Genomic DNA, 23,896 nt, shown 5'->3' with positions numbered 1-23,896 from the left:
ATTTGATGATTTGAAACATAAAATATGATAGAAATTATAAGAAAATTAAAAATATATATATATTTAATAAAATAATCGATTCTGCTCAGTTAACCTTGGGACAAAATTCTCATGATACCAGAATAGATTAGTTCGGTTCAGTTCGGGCAATTGAGCAGAACCGACCCATTGACAGCCCTACCAATTTCAACTTCAGGGACTTGCAAATTCCTGAATGACTTGTTCACTAAAAGTTAATAATTCATTCAGTTCAGCTTTTTCAGCTGAACCAAACAGCCCCTCCTTGTTGTTAGGATGCGAGTCTTAGAGCTGTCAATGGGTCGGGCTGGTTTACGATAGGGTTGATCTTGATCAGTCCCTTTAATCGGTTCTGTAAAATAGACGAGGTCTAAAAGCAAACTAATTGTTAATTTTCATAATCGGGTGGATCCGACCAACAGTCAGTTACTCAGTTTGGTTCTATCTCGGGTAGCTCCGACCTTATTGACAGCTGTGATGCGAGGTTGGGTGGATACTTTCAAGCCGGGTTGAATTAATTGATCAACCCAACCATGTTGATCAACGGCTTCCCACATTCCAGTTAGTTAGATTTGCTTGTCAGAAGATTTTAACTTACCAAAATCAAAATCAAGCTTCCTCTGTTACCACAGCTTTAGCGTTTAATATATAGAAACTAAAATATTAGTATATTACAGAGTGCTAGAAATCTAATAACAGAGATTTCCCTTCATCATATAAAGATTTCAAGGGCTAGAAAACCAGTGAAGCTTTCTTCTTCTCTATAGAAAACCCATTTCGCTTCTCGAGTTCTGCTGCTCGTTCCTGCATGTTTTGGTAGCAATGAAGAATATTGAGATGAAGAAGACCAGCATGGGCAGAAAGAAGATTGAGATTTCAAAGATAAAACTGAAAAAACACCTGCAAGTCACATTCTCCAAGCGACGAGGAGGACTATTCAAGAAAGCGAGTGAGCTTTGCATCTTATGTGGTGTTGAGATCGCTGTAATTGTCTTCTCACCGGCCGGCAAGTTGTTCTCCTTCGGCCATTCATCTGTGAACTCTATTGTGGACCGCTTCCTCGCCAGCCAGAACTTCGTTACTCCTCTCCACAACGTCAACGGTAATGGATTCCCACATGTCATCATGCAACAGAAAAAATACATAGAGATCCTCAATCAACTGGAAGCCGAGAAGAGGCGAGAAGAAAAGCTAGCACAGTCGAGGAATACGGGAGATCAAGATTTCGTCCATGGCCAGTGTTGGTGGAATTCTGTAGCCATTGATGATTTTGGGTTGTACGAGTTAGAACAGTTGCAGTCGTCCCTGGAAGGACTGAAGGAAAAGATCAACAAACGAGTTGATGAACTACTGATGGAGGCTTTTCTCTAGCTGGGAATTCAGTTGGGTTGGTAGAACCCTTTCCGTTCATGCAACAAAGTCTACTAGCTTAGCCGTTCTACCGTGTCCTAGATTTCTGTAAATGAAGGTTTTTTGTTCATTTTTTATCTATCTAGGTTTATTAGTATTGTTGTCTGTTTTTTTTGGTAAGAAGGATGGTTGTCTGTTGATCACTACTTTCTAATGATCGTTGTAATCGAAACAACCCATCTCATGGTTCGAATTAGTTTTTGAATTTTCTTCATCAATGGATCAATCTTGAACAATCACATTATATTTTAAATTTTTAATGAACCCAATTTTCTTTGCCTTTTTTCTTTCTTGTTTGTGATTGGGTAAATCCGTAATTTTACTGAACACCCCTCGGCACTCACTGATTGAACCCGCGGCCCGCACGCACAGCGTCGTGCATCAAACATCAGAACCGACCTGCTCGAGACTCGCTGTGCGTGGGGTCATCAGAAGTTAGAACTCCTGACTCCTGAGTGCAGACTGCGGAGTTAATCCTCTCTCCGGCAGCAGAACAGCGAACTGCTCTCGTGGAATAGAAAAGAAAACAGAGGACTAAAAAAAAATGAGATGGGTGGCCAAGAGAGTGTGAAGCATCTCGAAGAATGTTCTGTTTCCAAGTGAGTCTCTCTCTCTCTCTCTCTCTCTCTCTCTCTCTCTCTCTCTCTGTGTTCAAATATTTAACCCTACATTGGAAATCCTTTTGACCTGGCGGATAGTATCATCCTAGAAATTGTTGATTTTGGGCATTAGACGATCTGATGTAGAATGAGAGACCCGTCTGCTTTCAGTAATGAAAATGAAGCAGCCAAACCCTTTTTTTATCAATGAAAAAAAAAAACTATGAGGAAGAAAATAACCAGAAATTTGGATAAGCAGGGGGATTTTGAAAGAGCCACTTTTGAACACAATAGAGCCTCACTACTTGTTTGAACTAGAGATTGGTGGAACATTTTATACAAATTTAACCTACATCTATATGTACTGAACAATCCACTCTTCCATAGGACCAGGATTGCGGCATCCAAACAATTATTAACTTTTATTGCGTCCATTTATCAATTATTAAAACGAAAATAAAATAACAAAACCAGATAACTACTTTTGTTGCAAACCAATTCCATCAATAATTGTGTACGACTAAATTTCCCTTGTTTCTCACCTTCAGATTTTCATTAATATTTTTTATTATGCTACTTGAATCTTTGATTGTAAAGAAAGTTACAATGAAGAAAAAGCTTTAGAAAGGAATACTCGACTTTGCTTATTCAGGTATTATGCTAAAAATAGAGGTCTGTCCACCCAAGTTTCCCTGTCTCTTCTGGTTCAAAAATATATGGTATAGGGATTAATGCTTCCTTGAAGCCTAATTTTCCCATGTTTTACTATTCGACAGACAGAAGCATCATTTCATGCATACAGATTGATAGTGTAAATTGAAAAGCCATTCTCCTTAACTTCTATCCATCCTACAACCCTAATTGTGGGGAATAGGCCATTTAGTTCCAATTTCCCTGAATTTTCTAACCTCTGTTCCAAAGAGGTGGTGATATTTGATATTCCTTTTATGAGTAATAGCTTTTTTTGTCGTGGAAACTAAACTGCATTAGATCACTGACAGATATAGAGCTTGGGGAGATATCTCTTTATATGGCCCTTAAAGCTGTCTTCATTTCTTCACTAGAACAAGATTGTAGTGTAGTACTGTAGTTTCCTAATGCAACTGGGCCCTTTTACTCAATTTCTCCAACTATAATAAATGCATCTGTTTCATAGAAGTCTACCTAAGGTTCAGATCTTTGTCTAAGAGGCATTGTGTGGTAAAGTGAAGCACAGAATGTCTTATAGAAGGATGGTAAGCTATAAGCCTATAAGTAACTCTTTCTTCACACCTTTGTGATGAGCACAAGGAAAGCAGAAATCAATCAAAACCAATCATGAAGAAAAATAAATGGAGAATTCATCAATCATTTGTTTCTTCATGCAGCCAGCCATATATGGCATTTCTCCTTTAACTTATGTTTGGTTGTGTACGGATGGTGCAAGTTTTGAAGATTTTGTGTGAATCACATGCAAGCAGCAAGGGATAAGGACTCTCTTAATCGGGTTACAGATTTCCTACTGCGTACATTTTTTAATAGTGAAAATTGAAAAAGATCCAAAGCATGAACTTTTGTAACCAAATTGAACAGCTCATTCTGCAGGTAATCAAGCTAGAGATTATCTGAAGAGGAACCATTGGCATCAAGGTTTATCTTGTTTTCATTGGTGCTTTTGTATTTTTCTATACTGCAACTGAAGTGCAAGAGGTTCCTATTGGCTAAAACCTGAGGCACAAGGTGTTTGTCTGAATGAAGTAAAATGCCACTTTCGAAAAAAAAAAATCAAAGAAAATTTTCATATACAAGAAAATGTATTAGCTTTATTGGTTCAGGTGAGAGACAAGAAAATTAGCTTTGTCTGTGAGTGTAAGTGCACTTGAGGCACACCTTTTTATAACACTAAATGAAGCCCTTCATGTTTTTTGGGGGGACGGGCATTTATAGCTTCCAAGTATCTTCTTATATTAATATGTGATTTTACTTTAGTTCATATAGAGGCATTAAAAGAGATCTTGCAAATCCTATTAAGTGGGGCAAAGGGGCTGCCAAAGGCCTGTGGAGATCAATTGTGACATCTCCAATGAGATTCTGAAGCTCTTGATAACCAAGTCATCCTTAAAATGGATTCCAAGAGAGTTAAGATGAATAGCTTCTATAAATCAGATATTGGAAGGGATTTCTTTGTATAGCAACATGATATCCAAACAAAGTCTAGGGCATGGTCTTAGGCTGAATTTTTTCTCAAGTCACTGTATATATTCTATATATTTATATCCACTATTGCATACATTTATTCTTTAATATAAGGGGAAAAATTTTGGCACATCCCTAGTTAAAACACCTTAAAACCACTGCTGGTAATTATAGGAACCAAAAGACAGGGATGTTTTTGTCTTTTAAAGCATAAAAAAATTAGGGGGTGTCTGGGATATGCCAAAATCAATCACGTAAAATAATATCCATTGACTTTCCAAGAAAGACAGGCAAAAAATGATTTGTTGCTAAGGTTTATCTGTAGTTCAGTACTGCTGAAATCTCCAATTCTTTAATGTTCATGTGCCAATGCTGATGCCAGTGGATATCCATTATGGAGTATGCTGAGATCAATATGGCTGTTGCTCTGTGTTGTATATTTAGGTTATGTAAGGATTAAGGACAAATGGGATTAACCACCCTTCTCCCTCTTTTTTTTTTTTTTTATCAATACGTCTTTTTGGCTTTATGGTGGTTCTACATGTGTAGTGGATAACTGATAGGAATGAATCAGCACCCTTAAAGACTTATTCTAGAAAGAAGATGATCTTACAACAGGTCCTGACATTGCATAATTATGGTTCTTGGGTTTTGGACTGAATTGAACACCAGATATATTTTTTGTCATTTTTCAATTTTTCTATGGGGTCCAATGATAGTCTGATTTTTCTATTGATAGTTTGTATATGTTTAAGTTTTAGAGTCATTGAATAAGTAGGACTAGAGTTATTGAGTGTTCTTTGAATTGAAATAGGATGTGGCAGTTCAGTTTGAGTCCTAGGATTCTTATGAGTCTAACAGTTTGACCCCTAAGATTCTCATGAGTCTGACAGTTTGTTGTCCAAGGATTATTATTAGTCTAGAGTCTATAAATATGCATGGATGTTCTACACAAAAATCATGAAATTTATTGAGTTTTATTTTTTGAGCTTATGCTAATTATGGTGAGTGATTCCCATACCCTAGAGTGATTCTAGGCACCTCGTGGGTGATTCTGGGTATTCTTTCCCTTCTTTCTCTCTCTATTTTCTTTTTAATTCATTCAACAAACCACTACAGCCATCAAGAGTCATAAATTTCTGATCAAGGAAGATCATTCAACACTCTCAGGACTGGATTTGCTGGCCGTGCATCAGTGGCAATAGAAAAAGTGAAAACTCTATTTTTACCTGCAACTCTTAGCAATTAACTAATTACTTGGAAATCTCTTGATCCTGAACCTTTCCAGCTATTTTGTTAAATACTGGTCCAATTTCACCACCATTATGATGCTTTAGTGTCCACATAGAAACATATTTGTCTTGAGGCTCAGCTGGTCGACCTGAAGAGTTCACTAAAAATTTCCATATAAAGGATATTGCAGTTCCTTATCCAAGTTCCCCATCCTAGAATGGTGCTTTAGGTCATTTCCCAATGTTTCTTAATGATAAAATTACTAATTAAGGTGAAAAGATCAAGTTTGTTTCTTAGTTGGTGTGGTACATGTTCTGAAGAAACTTGACTAGCAACACAACTTCCATCTAGAGACGATTTGTATCACCATCTCTTGGTGTTTCTAGAAATGATCTTTTCTAGGTGCAGCCATCCACATTTGATTTCATTTATTCCAATATAGTGGTTATCCAACACTGACTTGTGGGATGTCTGCAGTGCACTGGGCACATGGGTTTTCTCGGTAGCAGGGGCTTTGCTTGCAATCCCTGTGGGGATACGTCGGAAGTCTTTAGCACCCTTGGTATTCTTTGGGACAACTGGTACCATGCTTGACATTATCATGGGAATTAGTGCTTGTGAAAGAGAACATGCAGAACGCCAAATGAAGCTTTTGGAAGCACAAAATCTTGCAACTGATGCATCTTTGGTGGAGACTGGAAGTGAGTCTTGATTTATCAACCTTTTGCACTTAAATGATTTTAAGAACTAGTCTTTGAACTTCTATTGCTATGTAAAGCAAATAGTTTTGTGAATAAGCATTCCATGAGTTCTTATACCAATGAAATGGATAATTTGTTTCTTTGTTTTTTTTTTTTTTTCCTTTGATTTCTGATATTACTACAATTGAACATGGCCCTACTGCTGAAAGAGAAGAAATTATTGGCAAACTTAGGTGTTTTTGATATCATTGATGATCAGCTAGACTACTGCTTGAAAGGCATGTAGTGACCAAAGAAGCCACTTTCCTTTTCATCGACTTTGGGTCCACATTACATGCTTTTTGGCTACCCCATTCAGATTGAACAAGCTCAACTTACAAGCTTTATGACCTGAAAGATGTGGATGCTTCACCCTGCAACTCTGCTTGGGGTGACGATCCAATTTGTCCTTGTAATTCAAATTGGATGATTAATGAAGTATGAACTTCACAAGGATGATAAGTACCAAGGGCTCCATCCATAACAGCTGTTTATTTTCCTACGCCACACCATCGTGATTTCAAAAATTTTCCTTTCAGAAGACCAAAAACTCGAGATTTTCAAATTGTTAACAAAATCAAGGATTCAAGTTGTGTTTCTGTTGTAACTTCTAACCTATGCTCTTCATGACGGTGTTATCTTTTTCAGCCTTGTGGTCCATTTGCGATATAAGCTTTAAGGAATGACAATGTACGAGCAGATTAATCGATTGATAGACTAACACCTAGCTACCTCTTGTATTGTGTCAGATTCCCTTACCTGTTGTTATAAACAATGACAAATTTGGGAGGACCCTGATAATTTGGTTGCCTAGTTCCATGTGTTCATTCATTGTAGCGTAGCATTGGCCAGAACCTTCTGGCTTTAGTTGCATTTTCAATTAGGTTGTGGATGCTACAAATAGATCAGTGTTCTTTTTCCTCAATTCTACTGGAGAGGCCTATTCTACGTTCTGTGACCATAAACAACAAATAAAAAAGCAGTAAGAACAGATCGGGGATCTCAATCCACACCATGATAAAGATTGCCACGATTAAGAGCTTGATGGAATTGATCAATTAGTAGACAGCCTTTGCTAGATAAAACCTGCAATTGGGGGTGGCAACTCTTTAACCCAACCCAACCATTAATTTACGGGTTGGGCTGCACCCGTTTAATTCTGGGTGATTGTGGGTTGGGTTTGGGTAATCCAAGAATGGAAAAAATAATGGTTCGAGTGGGTTGCTTTATTGTTATCCAGCGGGTAACCATTAACAAATTGGGCTGTACCCGTTTAATTTTGTTGTTCACCCGCTTCCCTCCTCTCTCTCTCTCTCCCTCACTCCTCCCCAAGATCTAACCCTAATCGGAGGTTAAAGATGGTAGCTATTGGAGCTTTTTAGACCCCTCTCTCTATCTCATTGGAATTTGTGATTTGAATCCTAATCGGACTCATCAGCAGCGATCCAAATGGTTTAACCATTTTGTCCACTCCATAATCAAATATGACGTCATCCATTGTATCTCACTCACCCCGTCACCCGCCCCTCTTCAATCGGGCCGTGTCACGCATGGCCCAGCGTGATATGGGCCGGGCCAGGCTGGGCCTGTTGCTATAGCATGTGGGTTGTGTCAGACACGGTATGGAGGCATGGACCATGTCGGGCTTGGGTTGTCAAGCCAATGAGCTGACATGGTACGATACAATAATGTGGGCTATTCTGGCACAGCCTGACACGATTCATATATATACATATTTTCAATTTGATTATACTGTTTTATTCTGTAAATTTTTTAATTTTATTTTATTATTTCATATATAAATAATTATATACATTAAAATTCATATAAAATAAAATTTGAAAATTTCTCAATTTTTTTGTCTATTTTGTTAATTTATTTTCAAGCTTTTTTTTCAATTTTTTCAAGGAAATATGACTATCATGGCCTAGCCCGACCCACAACCCAGCCTGGTCCAAGGCTTGGCCGCACGGTATAGCACTGCCTGCCAAAACTGTGGCTCACCCATGGGCCATGCCATGCCGACCCAGCACGCCCAATTTACACCTTTAAAGATCACGTTATTTACGGTGGCCATATTTTGTAATGTTAACAGTTAACTTCTCATCTTCTCGAATCCATACTCCTTCAATTCTATTTTCTCAGTCTGCACTTTTTGTCACCATCGCTATCCAAAGTTAAATGCTATTTCGTTATTTGGCCAAGTTCCCGAAGTTCATTGGTTCAGCAAAAGCCATTTATTTTTATATAGAGGGAAACAAACTATCGTAGGGCCTCACCAAAATGTGTTTGAAATATTAATATATCATGCAGAGTCGAGATAAACCTCAAAGCAATCTTACATTATTCTATATATAAATAGAGGTTATTCTCATCCTTTTATATTTTATTGTAATATTTGTTTTCTTTTCTGCTTCTTTGTGATTTTTTTTTATAATTTCTAATGATTATCTATAACTTTATATTTTTTGTAATTTCTATTATTTTCTGTGATCTCAATTATTATTTCTATATTTTTCCATTTCTTTTTTCTGTAACTTTTTTTGTTTCCATTTTCTGTGTTTTTTGTTATTATTGTGCAATTTATGTTGTAACTTTTTGTAATATATGTTATTATTCTGCAATTTATGTTGTTTTTTGTAATTTCTTGTCTTTTTTTGTAATTTTTTTATTCATCTTCCATGATTTTTGTTATTTTTTGCATTTTCTATGTTTTTTTCTGCAATTTACGTTTGTTTTGATGAATTAAAAGATTAATGGGTTGAGTTGGGTCAAGGTGGGTTGGGGTTGAGGTTGAGGTAGGGGTGGCCATGAGCCGAGATTCTCATGAGATATTCAAGCTCAGCTCATGAAAAACTCGGCTTGGATATCAAGGAAATAGAAATAGAAATTAGTGTTGGATATCAAGCCAAAAGAGGAGAATGAGCTAACTGAGGAATTGAAGGTAACAGAAAATAAATCCAAGGAAAGGTGTGTATAAAAATGAAGTTGAGTAAGCTGATTTATAGAGACGTGGTAATTGAAGAGGCATTGGGTTCTTTTTCTTTTTTCTGTTTTTTTATTTTTTTCCTGATGACCATAAGGCAGTCGTATTTTATACAGGGGGAATAGAGGCAGCCAGGAGGAGAAAGAGAAGAACAAAATAGACTTATGAGCTTGGATTGGGTGGGTGGTGTAGATTTGGAAGGGGGAGTATGTAGAAAGAGAACGAGAGGTGGTTTAGGATGAAAGGATGTTGGAATGAGACTAGAGGACTTTAGGGTTTGGTCAGGAGGGTAAGAAGAGTGATTCTAATTTGTAATGGTGGCTTAGAGTAATTGGCAGGATTCAATATTGCTTTGTGCTAACACTAGATTAAGAGTATACATGGTTTTTGTTTTGACTTGAGTTGTGTAAAGGCTGCTTATGAGGAATTTTGTGATTTCTAAACTAGTGGGTAGTTTCTCAAGTGCTAGGTGGCCATGGGTAGTTTCCCACATTCTGCAACAACCTCATTTGTCACAATTGAAAGCATTATGAAATCAACAACTGAACCCATACTATTATAAACAGAATCAAGATATCACTCTTTTTTTGGTAAATAAAAATAAAATAAATAACTGGGTGCTTTACAAATGATGTAAATATAAACCCTTTACTAACAGGAAAACCAACTATCAAGGAAGTAAAACAGTAAGTACAAAAAAGCAAAATTTGACCAAATATGAAAAATAAATACTATGACGAGCTAAAATTGTAGTTCTGCCTCGAGCAGGGTGCCCCCTAAACAAGAATTTATCCATCAATCCCTTCCCTTGCAAGAACATCAGCAAAATGGTTGGCAGGTCTTAGAACAAGTGAACAAGTTGTCCATTAAGAGAAGCCAAAGCCTTAATCTCTCTTGATAACTACTATGAACTTGTGTCTTCAAGGGTCTTCAATTGCAAAGCATAACATTTTGATAAAACATTAAGGTTGATCTTTGTTGGTTGGTTCCCCTTGGTGTGCATATCATCACATACAATACAGCATCTTGTGGTGAGTAAATAAAACTCTCATGGCCCCTTCCATCAGAAATTCCTGCATAGATGTTTATAACCTCAAGCGAAGATCATCCAAGATTGCAAGGAGCCTCCTCTCTTGCTTCAATCATTGGCATAGCCTAACTACTCTTGCAAGTGATCATCCTTAGATAATTCAAGATATCTAGCATGGCCTTTGATTCTTTTTAAAATCTTGAGAAACAACTGCCACCCGAACCTGATCAAAAAGCTCATTTTTTTAAGCTTGCATGACAACTTCTATAACCAAGATTGTATTTCCAACCCCGCCCATTCAAAAGACTCCATTTTTCTAAATATCCGATTCGTCCATGATCACTTCCATTACTAATTTTCTTGATTCAAATCCCAATTCCAAATTGTCTAAAAGCTTTAACGAAATGGTAATCAATGCAATTTCCTTAAATTGGTCAATTGTCCAACTTCTTTAACAATACTATGATCTTAAACAATTCAAAAGCTCTTTAAATATCACAATGATGGAAATAAAACTTAAGACTAAACACCTTAAGTGCTTTAATTCCTTCAAAGAAAAATCCTACAATCACTATTTGCTTGGTGTGTCAAGGGTTGAAAGATAACCTTAGTGACACCATGTCTGCTTGATGATGCTATTAAAATGCCCATATCACGAACAACACAATGCATTGTCAAGCAACTTATATCATTGATTCTCATCTTTTAACATAATAAGTTATTGATAGTAATGCAGGCTCTACTCCTTTAAAACAACTCTTCTCCTATCCCATATTCCACCATTGTCCCCCAAACTGCTGTCATAATCTTCTGGAAATAGACAACATGTAAAGATGTCCAAATTAATATTAATTAACTTTAGACATGACAGCAATTTTTCATACTTTCAAATCAAATACCTTGAACTAATCACCTTGGGGAATCAACGACAAAACCTGCACTCCATCTAAATAAAAACCAAACATCACTTCTTAAAAAATAAGAAGCTTGTTTAGCTTGCTTGTTGAATTCTTAAATAACACTATTTTTCCAACCTTGTTCATTCCATAAAGTATGATGATGTTTACCATTGAAAACCTTACTATCTCAATCTCTTTCATAGCTAATTTTATTGATTCAAAAGCTATGAAACCCCTGATCAGAATTGTTTCTAAGTTCAGAGTAACTAAACCCAATTAAACATTTTTAGCTATTCTGCACAAACCCATCATCAGAAAACCCCTTCCGCACATCTACGATGACATCAACCCGCCATCCGCCTCTCCACTATATCTTGGATCTGCACCCACAAGCCTCTGTAAGTCCCTTCTCCTTGCTTTCAACGCTTTTATCTGCCCTTCAAGGTCATATATCATTGATCTGTAGCAAAGAAAATACCCGATCAGTGTTAAAACAGGAAACAGAACACACTTCCCGATTTCAATAAAGGCTTTCCCCAAGATTGCCAAGATGGCCAACGCCAAAGTCAGAACAATAAAAACAGTCCAAAGGACAAAAGAAAAATCCAAAGAATCTGAAAAATGGAAATTTTTTTTATTCTGATAAATTAATTCAAACTGAAGCAACAGAGAAAAATCTTACTTGGGGAAGTTTATATTGTGATTAGCTTTGTGAACGTCCCTCTCCGACCATCCACCGGTGAGAAAACTGAACAAAGAAGCCAGATAGATCAAATGTAAGGGAGCCTTGTTGTTGATGGAAGACTAGAAGCAACCTGATCACTTTCTCGAAAAGCTAGTAGAACACCGTGAAACTGTGAAAGACAATAACCAAAGGGTTTTGGTGAGAAAAGAAATAGTGAGAGGTGCTTATTTCGGCCTCATATTCTTCCTCACCTAAAGTTATCTTATTGCACTGTCGGCAGGGGTGCAAGACTGAGATCGGGTTAAGACCGGCTTCAACCTAGACCCAATCCTATCAAATTTGGGCCTAAAGCCTGAGTCCAACCCAAACATGAATTAAAAGCCAAATTATCCAACTTAAGCCCAACTCGCACTAAAGCACTAAAATTTGAAGCATTCAAGTTAAGAATGGTCGAGATCGGGTTTGGGTTGGTTAATTGATAGGGAGTGGCAAATGGGTGGGTGTGGGTTGAGTACCAATCCACCCATACTGACCCACAACCCCATTTGTCACTCATGTTAGCGGGTCAGAGTGGGTTTACCCTGACCCACCCGTTTGACCAGCTAGTTCAAATTAGAACTTTTCTTTTATTTTTTCTATCCTAATTGTAAAAAAACAAAAAATTATACATCTCAACTAAAAACATAAAAAAAAAATCAAATAAAAACATTAAAACACAAAAAATGGTAAAAAATATACATTTTGTGTAAAACATCAAAAATTGCAGAAAAAAAAAACTTAGAAAATAATGAAAATTTTTAAATAAAAGTATAAAGAGAAATTGTAAACAAACATAGAAAATTGCAAGAAGATTCAGAAATTTCAGAAAAAAAAATGCAAATAGTTTGCAAAAATACAAAAGAAATAAAGAAAATCAGAAATTGCATAAAATCAAGAAAAATATATATAAATTGTAGAAAATACATTAAATGATAAAATTTTCAGAAAAACACGTAAGATTATAAAAAAGTAAAGACATTTTTTATTCAGCTAATTCCAAAAACTACCGAAAATTATAAAAATTAATAGAACATTGTAGAAATTATAGAAAATGCAAAATGTAAAAATACATATTTTTTGCAGAAAAAAAAATATAGAAAAATGTAGAAAATGCAAATTTGGGAGGTTGTTCTTCAACTATTAAGACGAAAATCAATCATTGTAAGGCCTCATTTTACTAGAAAATTTTGGTGAGTGAATCGTTGATCTCCCACATAAATTTGTAATTCATTACTAGTATATAAAAATACAAAATTACAGCTCAGCTGATCCCATGACTAATAGGAAGTGCCATGGTACTGGCTCCACCATTAAACTGAGAAACAACAACATTTACACAGAAAACAAAAAGTTGGAAATCCAAGGAAGCTTCTTCAAAAGAGAAGTTGTAATTAACCTATAAGGTAACTAAGCATCCAAATCTCATCATTCATATCATGGTTCTTGTCATTAATTTCATTCAAAGAAGTGAAATTTGGTGACAAGATGAAGAGTAGTCTTTTTGCGTTTTTGGTATTTCTCCGACTTGAAGAACCATGCATCGGATGATACAATGGCGATGACAACACAAGAATAGGAATGCGTTTTTGGTATTTCTCAATACCATCAAAAGCTTTTGAAAAGAGACAGAGGAAGTGATCATGTGGCTCTTGTTAGATTCATCCAAGAGCATTGGTTAGAGATCAGACATCTGCAACTTGATTAGCTATTTAATGGGGCTTCTCTGATGACGGCCGATCACAAGTAATGGATATCATTGAGTATTAATTTGTTATTTTCCATCATCTCGATCTCTCCTTGAGTTGCCCTCTTTGAGCGAACAGTGCTCCAGCACTATAGTTCAGTGGGTTGTGTCTTTTCTCTGTTCTTAGAGAAAGGCACATAACATTTGGTATCAAAGCCGATTGATCCCAGGGACTCAAGAAGAGAAAATCTCGAAGTTCTTCCGTCTCAACCGTATGGAGAAGAACCATGAATGGATCTTAGCTCAAATGTCAAAAATTGAAGATATGCTCAAATAGGTTTTGCCTCTAATAGATGAAGCAACAGTGACAAAGACTCCTTCCGGTCGAAGGGTGTTGTAACTACTTTGATACCACCTTCAGAACCAATCGGGATCATCGGTCATTTGAACCATTTGTTGGTGTTAATCACCATAGGCAAATAATAATATTTGGGGCTGCATTAGTGTATGATGAGACTACTAAATCATTTAAGTGGCTTCTTAAAACATTATTGAATGCAATGGGTGGGAAAAAACCAATAATGATCTTAACAAATCAATGTGCAGCAATAGCAAAGGCCATCAGTATGTCTTTCTAGGGGTTAATCAACGCCTTTGTATTTGGCACATTTATTAGAATGTGGTTAAACACTTGTCCCATCTATTTTGTGTTTCCAAGACTTTTTAGAAAGATTTCAACAAATTGATATATGATTATGAAGAAGATGATGAATTTTTCAAGGCATGGGAAGAAATGCTTTTTCAGTATGGTTTGAAAGAAAATACATAGTTGAAAGGGTTGTTTGAAGCAATGTTTTAAAAACCGATCCAGAAGCCGAACCGTTTTTGCCTTCGGGTCGTGAGTCACTGGTTCGACCGGCCAGGTCGAACGGTTTAGACCATACCACATCATCATATATATGTAATAAGTATATATACATATGTATATATGTGTATAAATATATATTTTATAAATAAATAATGTACAAATATGTTTTAGATATGTTATATGTATTTTTATGTTTAACTTATATTTTTTAACTTAGTTTTTAATTTTTATTTATAAAAATATTAAAAATTGCAATTTAAGAAAAAAAGGGGCTTTTTACAAAAATAGTGGGGCAAGGCATCATCAGCACCTTGGGACACATAGATCTCGAAAAGTTATACAAAATAAAAAAAAAAAAATCACCCCAATCAGACATCGGAGTGCAAAGTTATAGCCTATGGAAGTTTGCATACATTGAGTGTGCAACCCGCAACCCGGTGACCGGGTCGAATGGGTCAATGGTCAAACCGGGCAGGTCAAAAAGTTCTTGACCAAGTCAACAGTTTTTGACTGTCTAACGGATCTTGACTGAACCAGGCCCATAATCTTGTCCGAGTGACGGTTTGAATGGTTCGACTGGTCGAGTCAACGACAAGTTGAAAACACTGGTTTGAAGTAAAAGATAAGTGGGCATTGGTTTATGAGAGAAACCATTTTTCTGATAATATGAAAAGCACTCAAAGGAGTGAAAGCATGAATAGCTTGTTGAGGGGTTATTTGGAATTATGGTTGAATATATCTTGATTTGTTGACCATTTTGAAAGAGTTGTGACAGATAGATGGCAAAAAGAATTAGAAATGGATTTGAAGATGATTCATACCAAACCCCACTTGAGCATCCAATTGTTGATTCTTGAACAAGTTACAATGGTTTATACTCCCATAGTTTTTAGTGAATTCGAGGAGTTCCAAAACTCTATGGTTTGCTTCGTAGGCAATCAATTTTAGGTTGATGAATGGATTAAGACCACTATAAGCATGTATGGCAAAAAAAATGTGCGCGATGTATTATTTTCACCATTGGGTCTATCAATTTCATGTAATTGTAGAAATTTTGAGTTTGTGGAGCTGCTTTTGTGGTCATGCATTGAAGGTGCTTTATTGAAATAAGGTAATGCATCTTCTATCTTAGTACAAAACGATAAACAAGAAAAGCAAAAGATGGGACTACAATAGACTACTATGGTTGTGCAATTAATCTTGATTCTAATCGTGGATATACTATGAGGTCAACTGAATTGGTGAGAGTTTCACGTGATATATCTAATCGGATTGTAGAAAATGAAAAGGCTTACCGGTATGAATTGAATGGGTTCCAAATGATCCATATTAGAGTTGAGAAAATAATAAAAGCAAAAGTTTCAGATGATGCACTGACTGCTCATTTTCTTAATATCAAAGATGATTTGGATGCATATCTACAACATGGCAGTCAATTAGGATCTTGTCAATTAGGTGATGCCGATAATTTAGAAAAGGAAGGAAACAGAGATAAAGTCCATAATGATCTCACACACAAGGTGGCAGGATTTGCAAAGCCCAAGAGTGACAAGATTAGTCATGGTGGTAGCAAAATAAAGCAACCATTTGAGAAAATAAAAATAAAAAAAGTAAAAGAAAAAAATTACCGACTCCAACCAAAAAACCCAGATACTTTGACAATTGAAACTCAACCTTTAGCTCTTCTTGCTTCGGTATTATCTCAACTCGCATATGCATTATTTAATTATTTTTACTAATATATTTTTTTAGTTCTAGATTCATTTATTTGTGTCACTTCTCATTTGGTAGGAATCATATGGTGTTGGTCTAAGCATAACAAATATTCTTGATCTTAATTAGTTAGATACCACATGTCAACCATATGCAATGAATATCGACACCCTTGAATTGGCAAATACCCTAGTTCTTAATCAATTTGCAACTCAAAACCCCATCAACATGACAGACTGCTACACGCTTCAATAGCTTAAAGCACATTTGAAAAATAAACAAGTAGGATATTTATAGAGTTAAACATAAATGTTGTGAAAATAAAATGAGTGTTTTTTTTAAGTCTTTAACATTTTCTTATTTGTTGTAGGGAAATATTTATAGATGCACCAAATTGGTGTTTCAGCACAAATTTGTATTAGGGATACCAACAAACATAGGCAATAAGACCATCTTTATAGATTGCATTAGCAATAAAAAGAAATGGTTCCTCTCTCTCCCTCTTTATATCTCATTGTTTTCACAGATTTTGGCTAATGCAATCTTTTTCTCTTTTCGTTAGATGAGCTTTCGCAAATTCAATGCAAAGACACCTATATCCTCTTGTTTGGCTTTCAGGTTGAAGATATGGTTTTTTGTTGTCCAGACATTCCATAAGACCACAAGGGGGGTGGTTTTGGCAACCGATGTATTGTTGAGTCTTTGCTATTTAAAGGGTTTTATTTTGTTTTTAATAGAGTAGGATTCAAATCTAGTGCATTGATTTAAATATAGCCAATGAGATAATGCTCTTGTAGCTAAATGACTGCTTTAAGTCTTATTCTTTTAGGGCTTGCTTTTATTGACATATAAAAATGCATCCTTATCTTTTAAATGAAGTCAATATATTAGCATTTGGTTTGAAAAAGTAAAAATTGAATTACAAAAGCTTTTTTCAAGTTTGAAGTTTCTTACCCATTTATAAAAAAGAAGAAAATGGATGAATCATCCATTACTCTGATTTCATATTTCTAATCCTACCCTTTTAAAATACCTAAAGAGAATGAGACAAGTAGAGTAGTCGATATATTACCACTAGGCTATAAATCATCCAATACCCTGATTTCATATTTGCAATCCTACCCTTTTAAAATGCCTAAAGAGAATGGAACAAGTAGAGTAGTTGATATATTACACCTAGGCTACAAATGTTGGGAGTGGGACAAGTAGAATAGTCGATATCCCAATATTACCCCTATTACCCCTAGGCTACAAATGTTTGGGCGAACACCTTGTTCTTGGCGTTGGAAAGCAGAATGTCTCTTCTCCATTTGATGAGTAGTTTCTCACCCTCTACAAGACTGCAAATGCCGATTGTCTTATTAGGCGAGCACCTTGTTATTGGCGTTGGAAAACAGTCTTTTCCATTTGATGAATGTTTTGGTGCTAAAAGGCGAATAAGAGAAAAGTAGCAGAGGGTGTTTCGGCATTGACACTTATCACGTATGGAACTCCAAGTGTTTAGTTTCTTTGATTTTGAAGATAATCGGAGTTATTGCGTTAATGGGAAGAAGATTGAATCGGAATGCATGCCGGAATAATTCTCAACGGTGTTAGGATTTTCCCCATATCAGTGGTAATTTCTAACCTTTGATTTTTCTCATATATTTTTTAGATTTAGGTTTTATAAATAGATTTCCTGTTTTGTGTTTTTTGTTCCAATTTTTTGTGATTACTGTTTTGGTTTAACAATAGATTTTTATTGATCAGATATAGATTTTTTGGTTCATCAACACCGAAGCATATTCAAAGAGGGTTAAAATCAATATCAGTTTCGGTGGTTCAACTTATGGTAGTTTTTCAGTATTTCAGGTTTTTTAGCTCAAGCATCCCACCGATGTAGTTTGGTGCAGCATAATGATAGGTAAGGATTTTTAGCAACAAGTGATAAATTTCAAAAATTCTTACTTTTTGCTTTGATTTTTCTCCACTATAACTTAGATTTCTTATGTTTGTTTTTCTTTTTCTCTTGTGAAAATCTGAAATTTTTGAAACTTCATACTCTTTTCTAGAAAATCAAGATACTTTATAGAACTTTGAGTGAAATAATAACTAAAGTTACAAATCATGCAAAATGTTGGTTAGTCCCTTGATCTTCATATTAATTGTTTGGTTTAGAAGTATTTGGATGATTAAATACTAAAATATATAAGCTTACACCCTTCTTTATTCATTTATTATTTTCTTATATTTTGTTTATTGTGTTGTACTTTTTAGTTGATTAAATTTGCAGAAAGTAAAATAAAATAGGAAAAGAAGTTCTTTCAACTACACTTAAAATTAAGCAAGTTATACCACTTTTCTATTCATCATAGTTGATGTGGTATGGAAAAAAAAAGGAGAAAGAAGATAAAAATAACTTAGTAATTAGTACATGAACTTATCCAGCAGCTAATAGCTATAAGAACTATCGGAAAAGAAGTTCTTTTAGCTACACTTAAATTAACCAAGTTATATTACTCTTCTATTCATCATAGTTGATGTGGGATGGACCTACTAAAAGAAAAAAAAAAGAGATAAAAGATAAAAATAACTTAGGAATTAGCCCCTAAACTTATCCACCAACTAGGCCTATTCATGGGTTGGGCCAGGCCAGGCTTTGTATATGTATCAACAAAATACACTCAGGCCCGAGCCCGAGCCTAGCCTGACCATCGAGCCTAAGTCTTGAGCCCAATCCCGACCCTCATATAAAGCTCAAAGCCTGGGCCCAAGCCTAAGCCTAGCCAGAAATAATAAAAAAGTGTTTTATTTATATTACAAACCTTCAAAACTCAAAAATAATAAACATCTCACTATTACTTGGAAAAAAAGAAAGACGAACAAAGAAAAAATATTGTATATAATTTTTTTATTAAATAAAACATATTTTTATTATTTAATATATAGTATCAAGTTGGGCTTGGCTTGGGCCAGGCTTTTTTGAGAAAGCCCGAGCCCGGTTTGAAAAAAAAAGTCTGGTCCAATGTTTTAGGTTTGAGCCTGAGCCCGTGGGCCTAAAATTATGACCAAGCGCAACTAAATAACAGGTCGGGTCGGGCTAGCTCGTTGGGCTATCTAGCCCATGAACAGGTCTACCAGCAACTAGTAGGTATAGGAACTATATGGAGTTAACACCAAGAGCTTCTTGAAGGAATCAATACCATCAAGAAAATTAGATAATTTCAGCATTAGAAGTAGAAAGTTCAAAATTTTAGTTGTGGGCTTTGTGGGGTGAAAGAGGGGCTTTGGGTGATCCAGGATGTAGAATAGGGATGGAGAAGCATGTAGAGTGTGGACAGTTTACTATCCATAAAGGAATGAATCAAAAATTAGAAATAAAGATAAGAGCTCTTGCTGTAATGACAAACAACATAGAGACAAACCACCTAGAGAATAAATAGTTGAGAGAGAAGAAAAGTTGACCCAAGACAACTTTCAATGCTTTAAAACAAAACAAACCTATGGGTAACCTAACCCATAGGGACACTCAAATAAGGACTCTTAACTCTTAAAGTAACTCTAATAATGCATTCATGATCCAACTAAAACTAACTTAATGTAAAGAAACACAAAATTACTACAAATGGTACATCCGCAAGAAAAATAGGTAAGGATGTTAAACATCTGGAGCATTGTTTTCCCATACAACTATAGCTTAAATTGTAATTGATATATGATGTCAAATGGGCCCACTTAGGATCCAACACATAAATGCAAACCAAAACTTGAAAGAATGACTCAAGAGCAAGATATGAAATACAAGAAGGTTTAGGGATTTTGAATGTTTTGGATGATAGAAGGCATCCTCATCAGCCTCTCTCTCAATTATCAGACTGAAAAATTTAAAAAAAAAAGTGTATCAACCAATTAATATGCATGATACCAAGGATCTAAATATCGATATGATACGTCCGGTACACCTCGTATCAGTATCGGCCAAAGGAGATACAAAATACACTATGAATAAACCCGTATCTCTTGAATCGCGCATATCGTAACGATACGCCTTCGCATCGGCCCATATCGTAATGTATTGGAGCGATACGCACCAATACGACCGATACGGATCGGCGATTTCTACATGTGCACACTAAACCTTAAACGCGCGCATAAACCATTAAGCCACCTTTAATCTTGAGCAATCCAATAAAATAAAATAGCGTCTTTATATTCTAGTGTCCAAATGTAATACAAAAAAAATTACATTTATGTTTAACAATTCCAAAAAAATAAAAATAATAATATTCAAAACTAATATTTTATAAACTAATAGAATAAATAATTTCTTAAATCCACATTTATATAAAAAATTTGTTTACTCTCAAGAAATTTATAAAAAAAAAAGATATTAATAATAGAATAATTATTTTGGTACTTAACATTTATAAATCTTAACATCACAAGTATCTTAAAATTTTATAAATTATTAATTAATATTTTAATATGAATTAAATAAAAGTATATATATATATATATATATTATAAAAATAAAAATATTATTTACAAAAAGCTCGATAATATAATATAAATTGAATTTGTCAAATCCATTAATCTACATTTATATCAAAAAATGAAATTTTTATCTCAAAATTTATGGAAACAAAAATATTAATAATGGAATAATTATTTTAACAGTTAAAAATTATGAATTTTCATATGATGTATATATTATAAAATTTAATATATTTGATATATTTTAAGTTAATATTATATATTGTTATAAAATTTTAATTTATATTTTAATTACATTTTATAATAACATTTTTATTGTTTACAAAGATAAAAATATTGTTAACTAAACATTTGAGAATTAATTTTTAGTTGATTTTTAGTTAATGTTAAAAATTAAAAATAGTAAAATAGAAAATAATCGACATAATAATTAACATATAATAGTTGCATATGTTTTGTGCCTTGAAAATCAATAGAAAATAGCATAATAATAGTTTTGTGCATGTATTAATTTTTAATATATATATGTTCCCGGATTCTTGATTGATACAATATCAATAAAATTTTATGATTTCTATGCATCCCACTATATTAATTGTAGTATATTTCTTCACATATACCTTTAGAATATACATTTTCTATGTATCTATACGTTAATTATGGCTATTTTGATCTTAAAAATAATGTTATTAATATGTTTATGGAATTTATATGCATTTTTTGGCATATCCATGCGTTTCCAAAGCGTATTTGTATCCATATCTGAGTGGTCCGATACAATACCCGATACCGATACTTTAATCCTTGCATGATACACAATTTTTTTTGTATCATGTGTGTTGATATTTTGAACTTTGACCATTACTAATCAACAAATTGAATTCACAACTAGCCAATGTTGAAAGGTAGGTAAAATATCGTATTAATGATTCTATAAATCAGCATGTACGAGTAAACATCATGTATAGTGAGAAATTTTGATCAGCAAATAAACTTTATTTATTAAAATGAAGTAAGTTTATAATTTCTTGGTCTCCTAGGGTAATTTTATCAGCATTCATCTTTTAACTTAATAATTATGAATTCTGCTTAGAGCAAATAACTAGAGCAACTTGAAGTTTAGATATGGCTTACTTCAGCTCATTCATTATCTTAAGCATTGCCAAAAATTTTCAAAGTTTTTTTGTTCCTGACAATTTTACTGAATGAAAAACCTTGTCTTAGCTTTTGTTTATCTTGGCCATAGGGCTGCAAATGAAAAACCTTATTTTGTATTTAATTTTGTTGGTTTGTGTTGGTTCTATACAGATATATAAGCTTTGAAATAAAATGGGTATCTAGACATACATGAATTGAATTCAGATTTGGATATGACCTTATTTGGGTTCAATCCAATTACTTGGCCAAAAATATTTTAGTGTAGTTAATGCCTTGCCTAGGCATTTTGGAGGCCTATTGCTTAGGTAAAAAATTTGGTAGGTGATATAGATACGAATGCTTGGATTTGGCTGACCTTATGTCTAGGTATTTAATCAATCTAAAAGTGGAGGCTAAGAATTTTCTATTTGAGGAGTTAAAAATCAAGGGACAACTTAGCTTGAAGATAAGGTAGAAGCAGAAGGCAACTATATTGGTAGAAGGAAAAGAGACAGTGGAATGGCTCAAAGATTTTCTGGTTGAGGCTGCAAACAAAGGGAAGAACCCAAGTTGGAAAGAAAGAGATGCGACAACAAGAAAAATGTACATTTTGGAATGCAGAAGGAACTATAGAGGTTTTGACATTACCCTTACAGAGTTCTTTGCCAAGGGTAAGAAACAATTGGTATGCTTCCCAGAAGGAAAGAATAGCCAAGGTTAGCAGGGGTTGTTGAAAGTCTTAAGACTCTTCTAACTAACTGGAAGAAAGAAAAACAGGAGATCTCTCAAGTGTACGTACTGCAAGCTCCCTCTGAACCTTCGGGCTCTAAGTATGACCCTATAGCTTTGGCTCAAAGTATAGCCACCCCTACTGTGAACATTAATTTCAGGAGATAAGTGTGGGAAAGGATGCTGGTAGTTGAAGGTAAAGTCCAATCTTCAATTGGAAGAAAGTTGTTGATCTTATGCAAGATAAGTTGAGGTTAAGAAGTACTTTCATATTAACTCTTGTTAACAGTTTTAAAGCAGTACTCAATCCCCTTAATAATTTGATGGAAGTTTCTACTAAGAGCTTCCAACAAGTCTAGGGGTCTTTTGATGTGTTTCATTGGACTCTCTCATCTAACACAGACAATTTTGATTATGGATGGAGTGGTGATTCGAGTATTAGGGCTACCTTTCATCTATGGAAACATGAAGTAGACTCTCTCATTGTTGTTCTTTACGGTGCACATCTCAATGGTGAATTTTGCGGAGATCTTCATCCAACAGCCCTCCTCTTGAGTGGAGTCAAACTAGAGGAGATCCCTAGGAAAATAATTTTCTATGTGGATGAACTATTCATCCCAGTGTGGTTGGTTTCCTCCATTGAAGTTGCACTATGAAGGGAAGGTCGGAAGGTAAAAAATGAACAAGTAGAGGCACAGGTGCTACATGGAAGGTTGGGATTGGAAGTTCAGAGGTCTGACAGAAGGATAGGATTGGAAGATCATAGTTTTGACAGAATTTTCACAAAAATGGATAAGTAGGCTTTAGCTCCTCCAAAAGATGTGGGTAGATTGGAAAGTCAAAAACGTGAAGGCCAAGTAAATGGGCTGGATTGTCTAAAGACCTATGCCCAGGTGGCAGTTAAAGGCACCAAAAACAAACTTTTAAACACTTTAGGGGGTCTTTCCTCGAAAGGAAAACAATTTGAATTTAATCCAACTGCAGAAAAGACGAGTCTCCAATTAAGGGTGAACCAGCGGGTCAAACCAAGGGGAATTTAACTTAAGTTGTCACATGAGAACCCATATTAGCACTCATAAGCCTGCAAAATTGTGTGGGCCCATTTTTCATAAGGAAATGACCCAATTAATTTGATTCCACTTGGCTCATCTGTCAAATTGGCAAATGGGCCAAGTCTAGAAGGCTCACCAGCCTCAAAGGCACATGATCACTTAAGTAGTGACATGCCAAAGGGCTTCCTTTCGATAGATAGTAATTGTGGTCTATCTTCTTCCTCAAGCCATGCGAATCAGGTTTCAGCTTCAACCCTGAATGGGAGCTCCTTACAGTGGATCCCATCCAAGAAGCTACAAAATCTATCATATGACTGTCGCAATCCCTGAAGTGTCAGACATAGTCAGTTAGAAATGGAGGAGGAAGACAATTCCGAGGAGGAGGATTTTTCTTCAGAGTCTAACACAAACGACACAATCGGCCTT

The 23,896-nt window shown here is 35.1% G+C and overlaps 1 protein-coding gene, 1 long non-coding RNA gene and 1 pseudogene across 3 annotated transcripts; 2 read left to right on the top strand and 1 right to left on the bottom strand.

Annotated features, from left to right (window-relative positions):
• The first annotated feature begins 708 nt into the window (after nucleotides 1-708).
• Nucleotides 709-1,668, top strand: LOC148874076 (agamous-like MADS-box protein AGL62 pseudogene; annotated as a pseudogene). The gene has a single exon (XR_016104959.1). The product of XR_016104959.1 is annotated as an agamous-like MADS-box protein AGL62 pseudogene (transcript).
• LOC148874075 (uncharacterized) lies at nucleotides 1,653-6,276 on the top strand. Its single transcript, XM_088964398.1, has 2 exons — nucleotides 1,653-2,027; nucleotides 5,913-6,276. Exons 1-2 carry the CDS (start codon nucleotides 1,978-1,980, stop codon nucleotides 6,145-6,147), a joined length of 285 nt encoding a protein of 94 aa, XP_088820524.1. The 5' UTR covers nucleotides 1,653-1,977; the 3' UTR covers nucleotides 6,148-6,276.
• A 4,572-nt stretch (nucleotides 6,277-10,848) lies between these two features.
• On the bottom strand, nucleotides 10,849-12,053 carry LOC148874074 (uncharacterized). The gene is made up of 2 exons (XR_016105239.1): nucleotides 11,773-12,053; nucleotides 10,849-11,550 (listed from the first exon to the last, which is right to left on the bottom strand). It is a non-coding gene; the product is annotated as an uncharacterized LOC148874074 (long non-coding RNA).
• Nucleotides 12,054-23,896: the final 11,843 nt, after the last annotated feature.

Source organism: Nelumbo lutea, chromosome 1 (assembly GCF_056320005.1).
Source record: "Nelumbo lutea isolate HS-2025 chromosome 1, American lotus-T2T, whole genome shotgun sequence".
Classification (NCBI taxonomy): Eukaryota; Viridiplantae; Streptophyta; class Magnoliopsida; order Proteales; family Nelumbonaceae; genus Nelumbo; species Nelumbo lutea.
The sequence above is the reverse complement of the archived record's forward strand: the minus strand, read 5'-3'. Positions and strand labels throughout refer to the sequence as shown.